Here is a 22,421-nt window from a genome sequence, read left to right on the forward strand (position 1 = left end):
TTCTTGTTGAGTTTTAGAAATTCTTTATATATTCTTATCAGATATATGATCTGTGAATATTTTCTCACATTCTGTAGGTTGCGTTTTCACTCTGTTGATTGTATCCTTTGATGTACAGAAGTTTTAATTTTTGATATAGGAGATACTTTTAAGGATCCTGTTTCTCATTAGACCATTTTTAGTAATTGACAATTCGTGCTTGGAAGGATTATTACTATGTAGTAGTGGTGATTTTCTAATTCTGTCATTCCTTCTACATTTATTAGTTGGTATTCTAGTGTAAGGGAGAGCATTTTCTTCTGCCCTATTTATCTGTCTTTATTTATTTGACTGCCCAAATTGTCCTAGATTTGGCCAGTGGGAGCCCCTTTAAGCTGATTCCTGTGTCCTTTAGACATGACACACTTCTTTTTTGGGGGATGGAGCGCTTCCTTACTTTCTGGCACAAGATATTCATCTTATATTTTCTCTGCTGCAGTCCTGCAACTGGCCATTTCTCAAAGGGGCACTGGTTTCTTTTAGTTGGGGAATGCAATTTAGAAACCAAAATTTGGGTACTGGATGTGCTCATTGCTACTGGGGTTATATGTACTTCTAAGCCTTTTCTTTCTTTTTTTTTTTTTTTAATTAATTAATTTATTTATTTTTTCCCCCAAAGCCCCAGCAGATAGTTGTATGTCATAGTTGCACATCCTTCCAGCTGCTGCATGTGGGACGCGGCCTCAGCATGGCCAGAGAAGCGGTACGTCGGTGCGCACCCGGGATCTGAACCCCCGGCCGCCAGTAGCGGAGCGCGTGCACTTAACCGCTAAGCCACCGGGCCGGCCACTTCTAAGCCTTTTCAGTGGATGGAGTTAGGAAGGATAAATAAGTAAATAAAGAAACAAAACACAATAAATAATAAATATTACATGTCATATAGTAAACCTAACATATGTATCCTGCCAGTACCACTAACTGTATGCAATATACAATATGTGTATTGGAAATCATGAGTTCAGATTGATTCTTCCAGGTCCAATCTGTCCCCACAGGATTCTTCCTTTACTCCCTACTTTGCACATTTGTATCTTCCTTCTTTAAATGCCTGGCTCACCAAAACATCACCCACTTTTACTCATTTTTTTCAGTCCTACAGTACATATAAAATAGTTTCTGAATTACTACACCATACCACTATAGAAAACAAACCTACTAATAAGAGTTTAAGGTTTTATTTTGTAAGCAGTTCTTCCCCATCCACCCCTCCTCCACACTCCAACTGAGAATGTAGTCAGCATACTGTGTTAGAGTTACTTGCATTAGTGTTTTCTTTCTTTTTTCCTTCTGTCAGTGTGGTTATGTTATTTATTGGAAATGCGTTTGATTTCATTTGATTTTGTTTATATTCAGTTTTAGTTTTTCCCTCCATCCTTGTTGTTTTTGATTTTTTAATATATAGAACTTTATTTAACATGCTTCCAAAAGTCAAAACTATACTGAAAAATATACTCAGAATTGTTAATCCCCCCTTTATTTCTTTCAATCCGTTCTTTTCCATCCTTTGAAAATAACCACTTTCTTTGTTTCTAGTTCATGCTTCCTGTGTTTCTTTTTGTAAAAAGCAAATATATGAATATTTTCCCATTTTCTCCTTGTTTCTCACACAAAAGATGGTATACTATTTGTAATCTTCTGTACTTTGCTTTTTTCACTTAACAGTATAGCTTGGAAATTATTCCATTGCAGTTCCAAGAGATTTTCCACATTCTTTTTTTATAGCTGCCTAAATGTTTGGGCATTTAGGTAGTTTCCAGTATATTGCAATGACAAATAATGCTGGCATAAATAACTGTTATTTAAATTTTAGTCTATTGATTTGACGTTGAGATTGGTTTTTTTATACTTGCCTTGTGTTTTCTTAAATATTTTTATAAGTAAAACTTAAAAATAATTGTATTTATCTTTTTCAACTTTTATTAGTTGACTCTTCTCCCATCAACAGGTAGATTTAGATGTTACTTTACCTGGGGAAGGTGGAAAAGATCGGCCTTTCAAGGTGTCAATCAAATTTGTGTCTCGGGTGAGTTGGCACCTACTACATGAAGTACTGACAGGACGGACCTTGCCTGAGCCACTGGAATTAGACAAGCCAATCAGCACTAATCCTGTCCATGCCGTTGATGTGGTGCTACGACATCTGCCCTCCATGAAGTGGGTACTTCTGGCTTTTTTCCCTCTTTATATTTTAAGTGTGAAGGCTTTCCTCCCAAGAGTGAGTTGTGCAGGCCTCCTTTGGTTAGCCTTCAGATGTACATTTTGATTATTTCAGTTGAAGAATAGCATACATACAAGTTCATTGATAGAAGTAAGTTACAGAAAATTCTCTAACTTTTGAAAGTAAATGCACATCATTAGCTTAGCTATTTTAATGTATATTTTTTAGAAAAATGTCTAACCCTTTCTCTTAGGGGCTATCAATCTTGAGTAATGATATATTTTCAGATATATTCCTGTAGTTAAATCACCTTGTTTAAAGGTAATTTCATTGTTTATACAATAGTATCAAATTGTGTTGAAATTGATACTCTTTTAATCACACTAGCACCTCACATATGTATGTGTGTATCTGTGGTATATCTGTGTGTATATATATAGGATTGGTGTGTTTTAATATTATGTCTTGCAAACACATTTATAGAAACTGTGTTTTGATCAATAATTATTTACTCTTTAGCATTTTCTAGGGTTGAAACTGTTAACTTTTTAAAATCCTTTTGAGAAAGTATTTTAAATAAAATTTATTTTTATTCAAACTAACATTAGTTTTAAGAATAGAGAATTTCATTGAGTGATGCAGATGTTTTTGGGGTTTTTTTTTCCCCATTCAGAATGACTGCTTTTGGCTTTCACAAATTTAGAAAATGTGTAGTTTCGTATATTCATGATGATAACCATCATTATAATAAATTAAGTTTATGTTCTAGAGTCACCTGTTCTGCAAATTTAAATGCTTACATGGGAAGGAAAGGATTGAACATGCCGTTTTAATTTTTGTAGATATACGCCTGTGGGGCGTTCGTTTTTCTCAGCTCCAGAAGGATATGACCACCCTCTGGGAGGGGGCAGGGAAGTATGGTTTGGATTCCATCAATCGGTTCGGCCTGCCATGTGGAAAATGATGCTTAATATTGATGGTAAGGGAACTAAAACCATATTCTGTATTGGTTAGTTGATTTCTATATGGCCTGTGTGTGTGTGTATAAATATATACATATGTACATTTTATATATAATAGTATGTGCTGGTGTCTTGAAGTAATATTTGGACATACATTAAGACAACTGGAAAAATCTTTATGTTTTTATTATATTTCATTTTGAAAGCCTTTACACAGAACTTGCCCTGGAATGCTATTAAACGTGAAGTGAGCACATGCAAGCAGATATAAAAGCCTTGACATGATCATCTGAGCAGTCTTCTGTTATAACTCACTTTTGTTCTTTTAACTCTAAGTCAGTATTTCATTATGAAATACATGTTTGAAAGGAAGAGAAGTCTGTTGATCGTGGTGACCCCAGGCATTATGCCTACTGCTGATGCTTAATGTGGTGCTAATTGCATTCTCAATTTTAGGTGTTTTCTTATGGATATTTTTGAGCATATATAAAAGTAGAGAGAATAACATGATAAATTGCCACAGCCGTTATCCAAATTGTGAGGATTTTTCTACCTTTGCTTAAACTATCTACATTTCTTTCTCTACTATAGTATTTTTAGACCAAATCGCAGACAGCGTGTTATTTTTTCCCTACTACTTCAGTATATACCTCTAAAAATACAGATGTTTTCTTACACAGTCACAGTGCCATTATCATATGCAAGAAAATTTAAAATAGTCATTTATTTGTAGCCTCTATCCGTAATCAGATTTCCCTGATTGTCTCAAATATGTCTTTTTATAGTTAGTTGATTCTCATCAGGATCTAAACAAGATCCACACATCACATTTGGCTATTATGCCTTTTTTAAATGTAGTAGTCCCATTTCCTTCCCTCTTGTTTTGTTTTTTCCTGTTTTTATGCCATTGATTTGTTGCAGAAACTCTGTCACTTGTCCTGTAGAATATCCAAAAATCTGGATTTGTCTTTTGTTTTCTTGTGATGTCATTACCTTATTCTTCTATCCCCTGTATTTCCTGAAAATGAAAATTGGCCCTAGAAGCTTGTCTCAATTCTGGTTTAAAATACTTCATAAGTGCTTCATATTGTGTCATATTAGGAGGCATACAGTATCTAGTGGCCTCAATTTTAGTGATACTAAGATTGATCAATAGGTTCAGAGATCAATAGGCCTGATCTCTCCATTGTAAATTTTGCAATCCACCTTTCAAGTACTAATATCCCATTCATTGATCATTGTTACCTGAATCATTATTTCACTAGGGATTACTAACTGGTATTTTTTTCTAATTCTGTTATTCCTTTTGCATTAGATAGAATTCTTATGTTGAAAAACTACAATGTCCTGTTGATAATTCATTAGTCTTTGATAGTTTTCTTGCATTCTGGCACAGCAGGATGTTCCAGGCTTATCTTCTGTTTCCTACCCTGTACCTGGAATCAGCCTTCCTCCAAGGATCCTTGGATCTTTCCTGATCAATACATAGTTTCCTCATTATTTTCAGCTGCATGTACCATTGTGAGGATATGTCATTGAGGGGATATATTTCAATAGTCCCCTTTAGATATATACTAGGGCTGTTTTTAATTATTTGCCATTTCAGAACATCATTTCATATGTATGTAGACGTATCTTTAAGATAGATTCCAGGAGGTGAGAATGATGGGTCAAGGGCAAATGTATTTGTAATTTTGATCGATATTGCCCAGTTGCCCTCCATAGAGGTTGTAAACATTTTGCATCAGTGAATGAGACTACTTGTTTCCTTATACCTTTGCCTCTAGAGGTATCAAACTCTAGGTTTTTGTCCATAGAATTTGTAAGAAATAGTTCCCTTATGCACTTTTATTTTGCATTTGACTGTCTTTTCACGTATGTAAGGGCCACCTTATTTCTTTTCTTAGTAACTGTTAATGTCCTTTGCCCTTTTTTTTTCTGTTAGATTTTTGGTTTTCTCTTTTACTGAGAGAGCTTTCTTTCTTTTTTTTTTTTTTTTTTGTGAGGAAGACCAGCCCTGAGCTAACATCCATGCTAATCCTCCTCTTTTTGCTGAGGAAGACCAGCTCTGAGCTAACATCTATTGCCAATCCTCCTCCTTTTTTTTTCCCCCCCAGAGCCCCAGTAGATAGTTGTATGTCATAGTTGCACATCCTTCTAGTTGCTGTATGTGGGACATGGCCTCAGCATGGCCGGAGAAGCGGTGCGTCGGTGTGCGCCCAGGATCTGAACCCGGGCCGCCAGTAGCGGAGCACGTGCACTTAACCACTAAGCCATGGGGCCAGCCCGAGAACTTTCTAAATTAAAGAGATGAGTCCTTTGTCTGTGATATGAATTGCAGATATTGTCCCTAGGTTGTTGTCTTTTGATGTTTGGTATGGTCTTGGGTTTTTTTTTTTTTGTTTTTTGCGTCTGTGTATGAGGAAGATCAGCCCTGAGCTAACATCTGATGCCAATCCTCCTCTTTTTTTGCTGAGGAAGATTGGCCCTGGGCTAACATCTGTGCCCATCTTCGTCTACTTTATATGGGATGCCGCCACAGCATGGCTTGACAAGCAGTGCCTCGGTGCACGCCCAACATCTGAACCTGCAAACCCTGGCCCGCAGAAGTGGAGTACGTGCACTTAACCGCTGGGGCACCAGGCCAGCCACTTGTTTTTGTTTTTGTTTTTTGCCATGTAGAAGTTTTTCTCTTTGTTGGTGTGTGTGTGTGTGTGTAGATACACATACATGACGAACACTTATATGTATTGGTCAGTCGTTTCTTTTATGGCTTTTAATATCTAATTGGGGCTAGTCTCATTTTTCTCTTCAGGATTATCTAGGCCATTCTCATTTATTTTACCATAAAGCCTTTAGAAACACCGTCTCTAGATCTGCTGGGCGGTGGGGGGGGGGGGTGCGGGGCAGGAGAATGGGCTGTTATTGAGATCTCATTATGTTTTTTTTTTTTAATAATTTTATTTATTTATTCCCCCAAAGCCCCAGTAGATAGTTGTATGTCATAGTTGCACATTCTTCTAGTTGCTGCATGTGGGATGCAGCCCCAGCATGGCGGGAGAAGCAGTGCGTTGGTGCGCGCCCGGGATCCGAACCCCGGCCGCCAGCAGCAGAGCACGCGCACTTAACCGCTAAGCCACGGGGCCGGCCCTAGATCTCATTATGTTTATAAATTAAGTTAGGACAAATTGGCATCTTAACGATATTGAGGGGCCGGCCCCGTGGCATAGCGGTCAAGTGCTCACGCTCCGCTGCTGGTGGCCACCGTTCGGATCCCGGGCACGCACCGATGCACCACATGTCAGGCCGTGTTGTGGCGGCATCCCATATAAAGTGCAGGAAGATGGGCACAGATGTTAGCCCAGGGCCAGTCTTCCTCAGCAAAAAAAAGAGGAGGATTGGCGTCGGATGTTAGCTCGGAGCTGGTGTTCCTCACACACACACAAAAAAGATATTGAGTCTTTCTGTCCCAGAAAAGACTTCCCATTTGTGCAAGACTACTTTTATTTCCTTCAGGAGTGTTGTAGAGTTTTCCTTGATAAAATTTACACATTTCTGTTGTTATTCCTGGATATTTTCTCTCTTTTTTTTGATATTAAATAGGTTTATAGATTCTAATTGGTTATTGTTTATGCACATGAAGGCTTTTGATTTCTGTATACTTACTTTTTTCTCTCTGACTTTTTGAATTCCATTTTTGTTTATAATAGTTTTTCAAGTGATTTTCTGGGAGTTTCTAGGTTATAATCGTTTCATCTACAGGTAGTGATAGCTTTATCCTTTGAATTTTTATACTCTAATTTTTTTCTTATCCGATTATATTGACTAACTAAACAGGACAGTGTTAAACATTAGTGATTAGTGGGCATCTTCTTTTTATTCTTTACTTCAGAAGGAATGCTTCCAGTGTTTCTGCATTAAATATGGTGCATACATATACGTATGTATATGTATAAGAGCATCTGTTGATTCCTGTTTTAGTAAGTACTTTTAATCAAGAATGGATGTGAATTTTGTAAGATGTCTTTTTAGCATCTATGGAGCTGATAATGTGATATTTCTCTTCTTTTTAACAAACATTGGACCAGACTTGTATTTCTGGATTCTTTTAACGTGATACTGGATTCTGGATTCTATTAATACTTTACCTTTTTAATCAAAATTCAAAAGTAACACTGATCTGATCTATGGTTTTCTCTTTTCTGGGGCAGTCGTTTTCAAGTTTTGGTATTAATATACTTCATAAAGAATTTGGAAGTTTTCCATTTTCTAAAATGGACAACAGTTTTTAAATAATATTGAAATTATCAGTTCTTTTAAAATTTGGTAGAATTCTCCCATAAAATCTTGTAACCTGGTGTGTTTTGGTGGGTAACTCTTTTAAGACTTCTTCCATTTATTTTGTGAAAATTGGTCTGTTTAGGCTTTCTGAGTTCAGTTTTGGTAGGTTATATCTTACTAGAAAATCATTTATTTTATCTATGTTTAATTTATTTGTCTAGAGTTTTACAAAATAGTTTCTTATTTTTGAAATTTTGTCTATTCTCTGGTTTACTTCCATTTCTTATTTTGTGTATTTGTGCTTTGTCCTTTTTACTCTTGATTAGGAGAGGTAGTAGTTTAATCAACTGATTTTTTTTCTCAGCAAAAGAGCTTTTGAAATTTTTTTTAGTTCTCTGGCTTTCTGTTTTCTAACTCCTTAGTTTCTGCTTTTAGCTGTATAAGTTTTTTCCTCTACTTCAGTTAATTTCATTGTTTTTCTGACTTTTGGAGCTATATTAGTAACTCATTTACTTTCATTTTTTATTATTGATGAAGGTATTTAAAACAATGAATTTTCGGGCCGGCCCTGTGGCTTAGCGGTTGGGTGCTCGCGCTCCGCTGCTGGCGGCCCGGGTTCGGATCCCGGGCATGCACCGACGCACCGCTTCTCCAGCCATGCTGAGGCCGCGACCCACATACAGCAACTAGAAGGATGTGCATCTATGACATACAACTATCTCCTGGGGCTTTGGGGGAAAAATAAATAAATAAATAAAATTATAAAAAAAAAAAAATGAATTTTCTTCTGATCACTGTTTTAGCTATATTCCAAAGCTTCTCATATGTAATATTTTTATTATATTATTTTCTAGAAACACCACAAATTTCATTTGTATTTCTCCTATTATCCAAATGTTGTTTGAGAGACTTTAAGTTTTCAGAGTGAAGACCTTTTTATGTTCTGATTTTGTTACAAATTTCTAGTTTTAATGTGTTCTTAGAGAATGTGGCTTGTATTTCTACTTGTAGAATTTGTTAAGGTATTTTTTTGTAGCCTAATATACAGTTAGTTTTTGTGAAAGTTCAATAGCTATTTGAAAATAAGGTATATTGAGTTATTAAGGTAGAGTTAAATGAATATCCATTAGGACTACCATTTTGATTATGTTGTTTAGATCATTTATTTTCTTGTTTACTTTTGTTTACTTGTTCTCTCAGACTGGGAAAAATAAATTTAAATTTCCTATTATTATTGTGTTTCTATTTCTCCTTATATCTCCTATAAGTTCTGCTTTCTTAATGTTCCTGCTATGTTATTGGGAGTGTATATATATAGATACACACCTCTCCATTTTCTTCATTGTGAACTGTACCCTTTACAATGATAAACTGACTTTCTTTTTATACTTTTGGGCCAAAAGTCTACATTGTCTAATAAAAGGATTACAATCCATGTTTTTGTGAACTTTATCCTATCCATTAATTTTTCCTTTCCTTTAAATATTTTTATACTTTCTGAATCACATTTACATCTCAGCAACAGCATAGAATGGTCTTGCTTTGTGGGTCAGTCAAAAGCTTTTTTTTTTTGTCAGTGGATGAGTTGGGCCAGATAGATAGGAAGGACATACATGTTTGGTCTTAGTGGTGTCAAATTATGTTATCTTTTCTGATTATATATGTTTTTGAAACTTAAATGGTCTGTTTTCTGTGCTTTTTAAATGATGGTTCTGGTAATAGGAGGGTTTTTTTCCCCACTAGTGGTTACCTTTATACTTAGACGTTCATATAATACTCGTCTTTATCTCTTTTTTATAGCAGTGTTTTTTATTTTTCTTAATGAGTAACAATAGTATTAGCTTTATTCTCTATCTTCCCCTCTTTCATCCCTCTCCTTTACTAATTTTAGCCAATATAGCATTATTTTATTGTTCTTTATAATTTTGCTTAAAGTTTTACTACTTACCTTTCAACTTTGACTCCAGTCTGTTACTGTAAGGTGCAATCAGTGAGCTTATTCTATTCTTTGTTTACTATGCCTATCATTCATTTATTTATATGTATTATTATTCCTACATTGTTAGAGCATGTCACAGTTACACTCCATTCTGTCACCTCTAGGTCCATTTGTCTTAATCTTAAATCTACAATTAAATGTGTTGGTGCTAATTACCAGTCTTTTTGCTGAAATTTTTCCTGTTATCTCCTGGTTGCAGTTTCTCCTCAAGTTGTTTCTTCAAGAAGGTCTCATAAGAATAAAAGCTGAGTTTTTGCATATTGAAAACCATTGTCTGTAGCCTTATTCCTGAAGGACTGTTGGGCTAGACAAAATTATCAACTCCAGTTTTCTTGAGTATCTTATAGATATTTTTTCACTGTCTTCTGACATTGAATGTTCAGTAGAGAAGTATGATAGAAGCTTGATTTCCTTTTCCCTGGAAGGCACCTGCTTTTTTTTGTCTGATTGCAGAAAGTATTTTTTACAATTATTTTTACTAGATTTTTTTCTCAGTGTTGAACATTTTGGGTCAGTTTTATGTAAAACATGAGATTTCCTTTGAAAGTGTAGCTTTGAGTCTTTTTTTAAAATCTATCATTTAAATTTCTTTAAAAATTTTTCTATCCTGTTTGCTTCTTACTGTGCCTTTTGTGGTGTAATTTTTACCATGTGCTCATTGTAGTTTAGTCTTCGTTTTTTGAATTTTTAAAAATCTTTTTCTTCCATTTCTTTCATGAGTTCTGCCATGCTTGTTTTACTTTCTCCTGTTGACTGGCTGTCTCTTCCTGGAGTTCTTAAATTTCTGCTCTGAGATCTTTCTTCATAGCTGCATTAAGAGTTTTTCAATTTGTGTTAAAAAGTAGTGTTATGATTTTCATCTGCTTTATGATGATATTTTCTTTTGAGTTTTCTTTGTCAGGAATGTTGTGCTACTTTTTTACATTGTTTAATGGTATCTTTTTATGGATACGTATCACTTTTTTGTTATTCATATTTAAATGAGGTGAGATGAGTTTTCCCAAATTAGAAGAGGTGGGATAGGACATTAGAAGCAAGGTAGTTTTCCAGATTTCTCTCCTCAAGGCCTCTGCCCTCTGTTGTTCTGATGGATTCTTTCTTTCTTCAGAATGTAGCCACGTCTCCTTTGCCTTTCAGTAACTTACATGTTTAAGGGGTGTGAACTAGCAGCCCTGAGTTCCACCAGGTCCTAACTAGTTTCTGCTACTAAGAGATATAGCTGCTGCCTTTTAAAGTGCCTACTCAAATGTTAACAATTAGAGAATTTGTATAAAGGGTATATAGGAGTTCTTTGTACTATTCTTTTAACTTTTCTGTAAGTTTGAAATTATCGAAGAAAAGTGCATGCCTTAGTTTTAGAAAGGTAGTCCTACCTGAGATCTATCACTTCTAGACCACCTTCCGCTCACTCTCATGACACTTTCTACACCTCCTTTCTCTAATTCCTTCTGAGATTCCCCCATTCAATCTCAGTTCTAACATTGCAGTTCCCACTTAGGATAGGACCCTCTCTTTCTGGGAGTGAAAGTTTGCTATTCCCCCGCTAGTCTCCTTTCCTACTTCATGTCCTTCTCCCTTGTATAGGTTCTACTACTACCAAGTACTTTGGGCCATATTTACGTATAATTTGGCACTTTCAGGTTTTTATTATCTCCTAGGTTCACTTAAGATGTAGGGTTTTTTTTCTTTTCCTTTTTAAATATTCTCTTTGTTGCTCTGTATTGAGTTCTAGGAGGAAAGTAGGAAAATTCAGAAATAAATTGCTACTATTTTCCTACTGGAACTTAACGTCCAGTTTTGGATGTTATTAAGAAATAATTTCTAAATAACCCATTGGTCAAAGAAATCACAAAGAAAATTTTAAATATTTTGAACTGAAGAGTAATGAAAATAGTACATATCAGAACTGGTGTGATTAGCTAAAGCAATGCTTATAGAGAATTTTAAACCTTAAATACCTATTAGAAAAGAAGAACAGCATCAGTGACCTACACATTCATCTCAACAAATTAGAAAAATAACATAAAATTAAATACAAAGAAAAATAGAAAGAAATAAGAGTTAAAAACAGAAACTAATGAAATAGAAAAAAATTTACCTCTATCATGTAGATAGGAAGACTTCAAAGGTTTTTAAGAAGGATAGTGACATGATCATATTTGTTTTCCAGAAAGAGACCTCTGGCAGCAGTGTGGAGAATAGATAGAGGAGAAAAAACTAATCTGAGAAACCAGTTAGGAGGCTTTTTCAATCACTAGTTCAGGTAAGAGATGGTATGGTCTAATGTGGGATGGAGAGGAAAGGAACATATTATGAAGATTAAGTTGAAAAAATAGGTTTAAAAACCATGTCCAGAAAAAATTTTGGGTATAGTTTCTGGCACATGGAACTGATTGGAAACAAATAGACCAGAAGGTTTACTAGGTGTTTGAAGGAATTGTTTTTGGAAATAAACTACAAACCTGGTGTATTAGGTTCAACCAGGGAAGCAGAACCAGCAGGAGATAGATAAAGAGAGAGATTTGACTTACCCAGTTTGTAGGGGCTAGTGAGACAAATCTCAAATCCTTAGGATAGGCTGTCAGGAAGGGCAGGCTAGAACTCATGGGCAGTAGCTAAAGCTACTGTCCATAGGTAGAATTTCTTCTCTCTTTATCCTGGGGAAGCCTCAGCCCTGCTTTTAAGGCCTTTCAACTGACTGAATGAGGCCCACCCAGATTATCCAGGGTAATCTCCTTTACTTAAAGTCAATTGATTATAGACTTTAATTATATCTATAAAATACCTTCACAGCAACACACAGATTAGTGTTTGAATAACTGGGAACTAGTTGCCTAGCCAAGTTGACACATTAAAAACAAAAACAAAAACAGAACCCCATACCTGTCCTACACAATTCTCTGATTATTCAGTCTTTGAAACAACGTTCAGCTTAATTGACTGTGCTATATTATAAAAAACTAGCTTCCAAGAGGAGCATACTCGCCAACATACATTCATAATAGTGACTCATTCATGCCAAGTATGAATGGTAATGCTGTCAACTGAATATGGGAGGTAGATCTGCTGTTGCTGATTAGTTGGCAGTATACACCATGTATAAATAGATCAAATGTTAATGTGTCTGAAGCTTGGGGATTCTATGGAACGTGTGGATAGAGACATCCAGTATGTAGTTGGAAATAACAGGTATGAAAATCTGTAGTGGTTGGAGCTAAAAGCAAAAGTTTTGGGACTCCTCAGTATGTAAATCCATGTTGAAACTGTAGAAATGGAAAAACTTCTTTTGGACTAGTATTTAGATTGAAAACAGGAGTGAGAAGGATAAAGCCATGGGAAATACTAGCATTTAAGGAAGCATACTAACATTAAGGAAGAAGAACCAGTGAGCAATTAATGATTATCACAAGGAGTATGAGCCAAAAAATGGTGTCAAGGAAACCAAGGGAGGAAACATATTCAAAGAGTAGATGATTTCACAGTTAAGCAGTGGGAGCTTTACTCTGCTATGTAGTCACTTGTGTTTGCTAACTTCTGTTCTTCTTACAGGTTTCAGTCTACATGTTACTCCCTTGAGAAGCAGTATTTGACACCCTTCTCCCCCCAAATCCAGCCATCCCCCAAGTCCGAGTTAGATATTTCTCTTATGTATTCCCAAAGCACAGTGTACTTCCCCTGTAATCGCATGTGTCACCCTGAATTATAAGTGTTTATTGTTCTATGTCTCCTATTAGAATGAAAGCTCCATGAAGCTAAGGACTGTCCATCTTATTCACCAGTGTAAATATCCTCCATGCCTAGCACAACTGTTGATCATATAAAGCAAAGAATTAATAAATAAAACCGAGAGCATAGAGATGGAGCATCCAAATGAGCCTGGAAAGTTAGAAAAATATTTGTAGAAGTAAGTGATGTCTTAGTTGAGCTTTAACAACTATGACGAGATCAAGAGTTTGAATTGAAAAGGAAGTACACAAGGAATAAAAGATTTCTGAGAGATCTCTAAAATATAAAGCTTTATTGAAAAACCTAAGAGAAAAATCTAAATCAATGAAATATATTAAGCTCATTTAGAAGACTCGATTTGATAAGATGTCAGTTCTTCCAAAATTCATATGTAAATGCAATTTTAAGTAAAATCCCAATGGGATATATCATGAAACTTGATAAGTCAAGATTTATATGGAAAAATAAATGACCAAGAAAAACCAATATAATTTTAGAGAAGAATAAAGAAGGAGGAATTTCCCTCCTTATTTTAAAGCTATAACAATTATACCACATTGCTTTAAGTGCAGCACAAGACACAGTAATGAAGCAAAATACAGAGCCTAGAAGTAAGCCGTGTGTGTATATGGAACCTTTGTAAATGTCAAGGTAGCATTTCAGATAACCAAGGAAAGAATAGAGTATTTAATAAGTGGTGTTTATACAGTTGTTAACTATATGAAAAAATAATTAGACTCATCTTACATCATACCCAAAATTTATTTCTAGGTGGATTATAGTCGTAAATTTAAAGAGCAAAGTTTTGAAATTTTTAGAAAAAAATAAGAGAATAATATTTCTACTGTTGAACAAAATATAAAATGTATAAATCATAAAAGCAAATACTGATAAATTTGGCTACATCAAACTTTAAAATTTGTGTATTATAAAAGACACCATAAGCAAAGTTAAAATGCTAGGAGAATATTTGCAGCACATATAACCAAGAAATTTACAAAATATAAAGACAGATCAATAAAAAAACAGGTAACTCACAAAAGAGGAAACCCAAATGGCCAGTAAACACATGAAAATCCCAGTCTCAAATTTATTAGTAATCAAGAAAAGGCAAGTGAGGGGCCGGCCTGGTGGCATAGAGGCTAAGTTCCTGCACTCCGCTTTGGCCGCCCGGGGTTCTCAGGTTCAGATCCCGGGCACAGACTGACACACCGCTTGTCAAGCCATGCAGTGGCAGCATCCCATATAAAGTAGAGGAAGATGGGCACGGGTGTTATCCCAGGGCCAGTCTTCCTCAGCAAAAAGAGGAGGATTGGCATTGGATGTTAGTTCAGGGACAGTCTTCCTCAGGCAAAAAGGGGAAGATTGGTACAGATGTTAGCTCAGGGTCAATCTTCCTCACCAAAAAGAAGAAAAACAAGGAAAAAAACAGAAGAAGGTGATATCAAATGTTGGTGAGGATAAACTAAAAGGAACTGACACGCACTGTTGGCAGAAGTATGATTTGATACAACTACTTTGGAGAGCAGTTTTCAATATCTAGAAAAGATGAAGTAAAGATGAAATTGCACATATCTTAAAACTCATAATGGACCATAGAGATAACTTGCATATGAGCCTGAGGCATTATTTGTAATAGCGGAAAGTTGGAAACAGCCTAATTCCTATCAATAGCAGAATGAATATAACATTCTGAATGAGTACATAAATTGTTATATAATACTGCAGTGTACTATGTAACAGTTAAATGGATGAACCAGATCTACATGTATCAACATGGATTATTATTGAAAGCAGTGTTGGGGGAAGGGGAAATCAAATAGCAAAAGAATATGTTATTATTTATGTTAAAACAGAATAAGAATATATACTAGATACATACAGATGCAGTAAAATTATCAAAACATATGGGCCAAATACACACCAATTTCAGGATAGTGGTTCCGTTTAGGAAGAAAGAAGGAAGAGGAATGGAATAGGTTGGTTGGGGTAGGCAGAAGAGATAAGAGCTAAAAGGCTGCATGTTTCAAGAAAAATATGAGAGTATGTTTATTTGTGTGAACAAAGTGTAGAGATAACTTATGATGCCGTTGTGAAGCAAAGAAATCAGAAGATTAATAGGATATTTTTTAAAAAGGTCTGTGGTATCTTAATGAAATGAAAATAAAGCCTAAAAGTTTTTATGGGTTTATTTTTAAATTGTCAATAATATGTAATGCTGCTGTGAAAAATGAGTGAAAATATTGCACTGACCACCTTACTTTTATTTTGTTTTTTGTTTCTGTGTGATTTTGATTTTGCAACCCTTGCACTTGGTATATTGCACTGAACAAAACAGCCCTTATTGAACTTGAAATCTACTGGAGAAGACTGGTATTGAGTAATATAATGAGTACTACAAAGTACTGAGTGCAATGGGGGCATATAATAGAGGGATCTGTTGTAGTCTCATGTTTGAGGAACATTTCTTTGAGGACGTGACAGATGGGAGTCAGGTGAAATTGGTGGTGGAGATAAACATGGAAGACTACTCTTAAGAAAGAAAGCAATTGAATTCTAATTGTGTGACTTAATCTTGTCTTCAAAATGATTGTTTTCATGGTATTTAATATCCTAACTTGCAACTATGTAATTAAATTTACTGAATTTTACCAATCTAAGACTTAAAAAAATTTTTTTCACATTCCATCGTCTCTGAAATTGGGAGATGTCTTAGAGTTGATGGTTTGTCATAGTTTAATTGGCAAGTTTCTTTTTTTAGGATACATAAAATATTGATATACCTTACCATCATTGGCATCTTAGATTCAATGAAATGTAGAATATTTATTTTTTTAATATAGCCTGCTTTAGGCTAAACTCATTTGCAATTTGCATTTTATTATTGTAATTCATGCGTTTTAAGAGCATCACAGTGAATCTAGTGTTTTATTAGTTGTATCTCCCTTAAGATATTTTTATTTACCACTTATATACCGGGTAGAATGCTAAAAGTTTTACGTTAATATCTCATATAGACGCCACCACAGTTATATGAGTTAGGTGTTGTCCCCAACTGAAGTTTAGAGAGAGAAAATCTCTTTAAAGTGACTTGCTATCTCTAAAGGTCACATCGTTTATATTTTATATTTAAGGCTCAAGGTGACATAGTTTATATTTAAATGATAGACGTCAACTGTTCTGACTACAAAGCTTATGCGCTTATTATTCAATAGCTTTATAGTGTATCCCTTAAGCAAGATTTCTGGCAGACAAATCTCAGACCCAGGACATCTGAGTTGAGAAATGTTGTTTTATTTTTATTTACTTCCTTGTGCTTTTCTGTAAAAAGTAGTTAAAAAAAAAGTACAAAAGTAGCGTTCTATAAAACATTCATTATCTGTTTTGTTCCTAGAAGAAGGTAATCAGAATATATAAATGGTTGTAGAATTTAGTAATTGTAATTTATTCTGCTTAAGAGTCAAAAGTTCACACTGAATATGCTTCCTTTGCAAGGAAAACAAATTTCTAGTAAGTAATTTATTAATCACAGTCTTAGTGTTGCTTGCTTCCTATGTTTGTCTTGAGTTCAGGTATAAGATCTCTAGGGTTAAGAAATAATTTGATTTTTATAATATTCCAATTAGTCATCTCAGACGTGGATCAAAGCAGAACATTTCTTTAGGGTGAAATGAGAGTCTGATTTTAGGCAGCAGGGCAGGAACTTTATCAACACGTGGTCAAGCCAGGCCAAGTAAAGATTTCTGTAATAGGCTTACAGTCTATCCTCACATTAGAAAAACAGTATAATGGCAACAGGAATCTCAATGACAGTCTTCATCAAATCTGTTTTTTTTTTTTTTTTTTTTTTTTTTCCTCCAAAGCCCCAGTAGATAGTTGTATGTCATAGCTGCACATCCTTCTAGTTGCTGTATGTGGGACGCAGCCTCAGCATGGCTGGACAAGCAGTGCGTCAGTGCGCCCCCAGGATCCGAACCCGGGCCGCCAGCAGCGAAGCGCATGCACTTAACCACTAAGCCACGGGTCCGGCCCATCAAATCTGTCTCTTAATTCACACTGTTTCAGTCTTATTGAATATGCCCTTCATATTTGCTGCACAGCTGTCCTCTTGGGATCACACTTCACTATCTCTCTGGGGAATTTTGTCTTTCTCCTATATTGATCTCCTGTTTCCTGTATTCCACCCCCCTCTTTTTTTCATGTTCAGAAGTTTCATGAGAAAAGGGTACAACAAGAGGCAAAATTTTTTGATAGCTTACACATTGGAAAATGTATCAGCAAACCTAAATGATAGTTTAGCTGGGTTTCTATGTTGGAAAAAATTTTTCTTCTTAAATTTGAGAGCAGTGCTCCATTTTTTAAATAGACCTAGTGAGGTTTAATTTACATACCGTGAAATTCACCCATTTTAAGTATATATTCGTTGTCTTTTTATCTCCCTTGCTTTGCTTTACTTTCTGGAAAATTTCTTCAACAACTTCTTTCAACACTCGAGTCACTTTTTCATTTCTGCTGTTACATTTTTTATTTCCTGAATGTTATTTTATTACAACATACTATTCCTGTTTCACAGATAAGTATCCTCTCTTAGCTCACTGAGAATAATTTATTTTGGAGTTTTCTTTTTCGTGCACATGCTCGTGCTTCTTCCAAATTCCTTTTTGTTTGTTTTGATCTGTCTTCCATTTTGGAGGCTTTGCTCAAATATATAGTATTCTTGATTATTTACTCATGATTCAGTGGGAGTCTAAAACACTGACTAAAAGCTTTGAATGCATTAGTGGGGCCTGTTGACTTTGAGCTTCATTATATGGTGATTTCAATGGGCTGATGTTGGGGAACCTACAATGTTAGTATCCTTACATCTCTCCTCTTGGCTAGTCAGGTTACCCAAAGATGAGTCTTCCAAACTGCCTGAAGGGTAACAGTCCGATTGCCTACATTCTGGAAGCCAAGTTGGGGATTCTGGCTTGCGGAATGTCTGCATTCAGCATTTAAAATTTATAGTCATTTAATCTCTTGTTTTTGGTGTAGTCCTGTGCCCTCCTCAACTGTGGCTGACTTCCTCCCTAATTAAGAGCAACAGCTTTCCTCATTATTTTTCTGCACCACTCCCATCCGATCACCAGTTTTAGAGGTACCTAGCACTGGTGCTTCTCGTGCTTTTTGAGGATTCCGTAGTGTAATGTGGTTGATTCTTATCTTTCCCAACATAGCTGGCTTGAGATTTCATTTTCTTGAATCTACTATGTCAGTTACAACTTGTCCAGTTGCTTTTCATCTTCTAAAATGATGCATTTCCTGTTTTCTGTTCTCCCCTCCTAGGTTTATGTCGTTGTTTTTTTTTTTTTTTAATTCCTCACTGTAGTTATCATGGAGTTTGGGGATGGAATATGAAATGAGCTGCTTGTGGTTAATCTGCCATCTTAACCCGGGATCTGTTCTTAAAAGGCAGCGGCTTTGTCTGGTTCATCTCTAAATTCCAATCCATAAAGGAGTCCTGATTTAGTAGGTACTTAATAAATGTTTAAATGGATGATTAAGTCTTTTTACCTCTGTAAAACTCAATTGGTAACAAGTTTGTGCTGGAGGCCTAGTTTCTTGCCACATGGACCTCTCAATGGAGCTAGTTAAGTGTCCTCACGACATTGTGGCTGGCTTCCTCTGGAGCAGGTAATCCATGACCGAGCAAGGCAAAAGCTGTAATGACATTAGGGCCTAGCATTGAAAGTTACCCCACGTCTGCCATTTTCATAATATCCTATTACTTACACAGATCAGATATATTCAGTGTAGGAGAGATTTACACAAAGGTGTGAATCCCAGGAGGAAGACTTATTAGGGACCATCTTGGAGGCTGGCTACCACACGAAGTTTCTGTCTTAAGCTAGACAAAGAACAAATTAAACACCAAGTAAGTAGAAGGTAAGAAATAATAAAGATCACAGCAAAAACTAATTGAATAGAAAGCAGTACAGAAAATGAATGAAGCCAAAAGTTGGTTCTTTTTAAAAGATTAATAAAATTAATAAACTCCTAGCAAGACTAATCAAGAAAAATAGAAAAAACAGATTACTAGCACCAAGAATAAAAGGGGATATCACTAAAGATCCTTCAGAATTGAAAGATTAAGAAGGGAATGTTATGAAAACTCGATACCGATTAATTTGATAACTTAAATGAAACACAGCTTTACAAAAATTGACTCAGAGAAATCTGAATAGCATTGTGTCTGTTAAGGAAATTGAATTCATAATCTTTTCTAACAAAAATAACTCCAGTCCCAAATGATTTCACTGGTGAATTTTATCTAACATTTAAGGAAAAAATAAGACCAATCTTTCACAAATTCAGAAAACATAAGAGGAGGAAAGGCTTTTCACCTCAGTTTCTTGAGGCTAGTCTATATCTGATACTGTCACCTGACAAAAGCAATATAATCCTCTCAGCAGACAGAGGAATCATTTAACACGTTTTAACATTCTCATGATTAAAAATTAAACCAGTAAAAGGAAACTTCTTCAGCCTGATCAAAGCATCTAGAAAAACCTACAGGCATCACCGTACCAAATGGTGAGAAGACTGAATGTTTTTGCCCTAAGATCAAGAAAAAGGCAAGGGTACTTGCTCTCACTGTTTCCGTTCAACATTGTGCTGGAGGTCCAAGCCAGTGCAGTGAGGCAAGAAAAATAAAGGCATAATATTGTAAAGGAAGAAATAAAACTATCTTTCTTTGCAGAGGACATAGTTGTCTATATAAGAAAATCCTAAGGAATCTACCCAAAAATCCTACCAGAATTAATAGATAAATTTAGCAAGGTCCTAAGAGACTAGTTGCATATACAAAAATCAATACTGGCAATATAACAAGAAATAACACCAGCATTCAACAATTGGAAAAATAGTATGTACTATTTATAATATCAAAAAATGTAATATTTAGGAATAGATTTAAAGAGAGATGTGCAAGGCCTCTACACTGAAAGCTACAAAGCATTCCTGAGAAAGATAAGGAAGATATAAATAAGTGGAGAGAGACCATGATCACGGACCAGAAAACTCAAATTGTTAAGATGTCCATTCTCCCCAAATTGATCTGTAGATTCAACACAATCCCAAAATTTCATCAGGCTTTTTGAAAAATATATCTTGACAATTTATTCTAAGTATGATTTATTTATTAAATTTATTCTAACATGATTCTAAGTTTATATTGAAATGCAAAGAACCTAGAATAGCCAAAACCATTTTGAAGAACAACAGAGTTAGGAGATTTATACTACCTGATTTCAAGATGTGCTATATAAAGCCACAGTAATCAAAACAGTTTGATATTGGGATAAAGATGGACATGTAAATCAAGTTATAGAATAGCTACAGATATTACACTTGATCTTAGCCAAAAGTCTGAGACTCTTGTAGACTAGCTACAAAAATAGACGCACTCAAGTGGTGGATTGATTTTCGACAAAGGGGCCAACGTAAGTCAATGGGGAAAGGACAGTCTTCTCAATAAATTACGCTAGAACAAGTGGATATTTGTATGAAAAAATTAAGCATTAACCTCTCTTTCACAACATACTCAAAAATTAATTCAAAGTGTGTTAACAGGCCGAAACATAAAAGATAAAACTGGAAAATTTCCAAGAAAACAGGAAAAGTATTCATGTCCGTGGAATAGGCAAAAATTTCTTAATATATTGGAAACCTCATCTAAATGAAAAGGCAAGCTACTGCTGGGAGAAAATATTTGCAAAACATAGTATCTGAGCAAAAGACTTGTGTCCAGAATATATGGAAAATTTGCACAACTCAGACAATTTTAAAAAGTGGTCAAAAGCAGACACTTCACAGAAGAAGATATGTGAATGGCCAATAAGGTAAACATCATTGGTCCTTCAGGAAATGCGAATAAGAACCACAATGAGATAGTGCTTCACACCCACTAGATTGGCTAAGTTAAAAAACTGGCAATACCAACAGTTGACAAGAATGTGGAGCAACTGGAAATGGTAGAAGTGTAAAATTGTACAACCACTTTGAAAAATATTTTGGCAGATTCTTTTAAAGTTAAACATTCTCTTGCCATATAACCCACCAATTTTATTCCTAAGTATTTTCCCAAGAGAAATGAAAAAATAGGTCCATACAAACATGTTCATAATAACTAGAAACTGGAAACAACCCAAATGTCCAACAGCAGGTAAATGGAGAAATAAATTGTGATCTAATCATAGAAAGAAATACTACTCAGGAACTAAAAAGAACTAACTACTAATTTATACAGTGGTATGGATGAATCTCAACTAAGATGTGCAAAAGAAGCCAGACACAAAATGGTATATACAGTATAATTCCTTCTATATGAAATTCTAGAACCAGTTAATCTATTATGAAAGGAATCAGATAAGTGGTTGCCTGGGGCAGATGTGGGAGGAACTGATTATATAAGGTTAGGAAAGTACTTTCTAAGGTGATGGAAATGTTCTATCTTAATTGGAGTGGTAATAGCATAGATGTATACATTTGTCAAAATCATTGAACTTCGTATTTTAAATGTATTTTATTATATGTAAGTTATACCTCAAAATTTTTTTTTTTAATGAGATAACTACTACACACCCACCAGAAAGGCTAAAATTCAAGTCTGACAATGCTAACAGTTGGTGAGAATTTGGCACAACAGTGACTCATACACTACTTGTAAGAGGGTCAGTTGCCACTTTGGAAGAGTTTGGCATTATCTAGGAGAGTTAAAGATACACATCCTTCATGACTCAGCGGTTCTGCTCCTAGATAGATAGCCTTTTTTACTAGAGAAATTTATATTTGTATATGCATCAAAAAGACAATCCATAAGAATGTTCATAACATTATTATGTTAACCAAAGAAAAGTACCAACAGAAATGTCCACCAATGTTAGAGTGAATAAATTGTATATTCAGCAGAGTATTAGGCTGGGCAATAAAAATGAAGAAACTAGTTAGATTTAATTAATATAGATGAGTTAGAAGCAATCTTGAGCAAAAGTCTCAAAAATATTACATAGTATTTAGGGATCTGTACTTAGGTTTTAAATCTATAAAGAAAAGGAAGTTATTACCATAAAATCCAAGATTTTGGTTACCTTTAGAGGAGAGAGGAAGTTAGGATTGGGAAGGGGCTCGGGAAAAAGTTTCTAGGGTACTGACAGTATTTAGTTCTGTCTGGATGCTGGTTATGTGGATATTCACTTGATAATAATTTGCCAAGTTC

The 22,421-nt window shown here is 35.2% G+C and overlaps 1 protein-coding gene across 4 annotated transcripts in view; it reads left to right on the forward strand.

Moving 5' to 3' along the window:
- AGO3 (argonaute RISC catalytic component 3) overlaps nucleotides 1-22,421 on the forward strand; it is a 112,386-nt gene that overhangs the window by 38,375 nt on the left and 51,590 nt on the right. For 3 of the 4 annotated variants that reach the window (XM_058553668.1, XM_058553670.1, XM_058553669.1), the window contains 2 exons: nucleotides 1,985-2,193; nucleotides 3,040-3,176. In XM_058553668.1, coding sequence (XP_058409651.1) covers nucleotides 1,985-2,193; nucleotides 3,040-3,176 — 346 coding nt within the window. Of the gene's footprint in view, nucleotides 1-1,984; nucleotides 2,194-3,039; nucleotides 3,177-11,650; nucleotides 11,703-22,421 lie in introns of those variants that run through there. The other variant, XM_058553672.1, reaches the window with a different exon arrangement.

The sequence above is a fragment of the Diceros bicornis genome, chromosome 13 (assembly GCF_020826845.1).
Source record: "Diceros bicornis minor isolate mBicDic1 chromosome 13, mDicBic1.mat.cur, whole genome shotgun sequence".
Taxonomy (NCBI): Eukaryota; Metazoa; Chordata; class Mammalia; order Perissodactyla; family Rhinocerotidae; genus Diceros; species Diceros bicornis.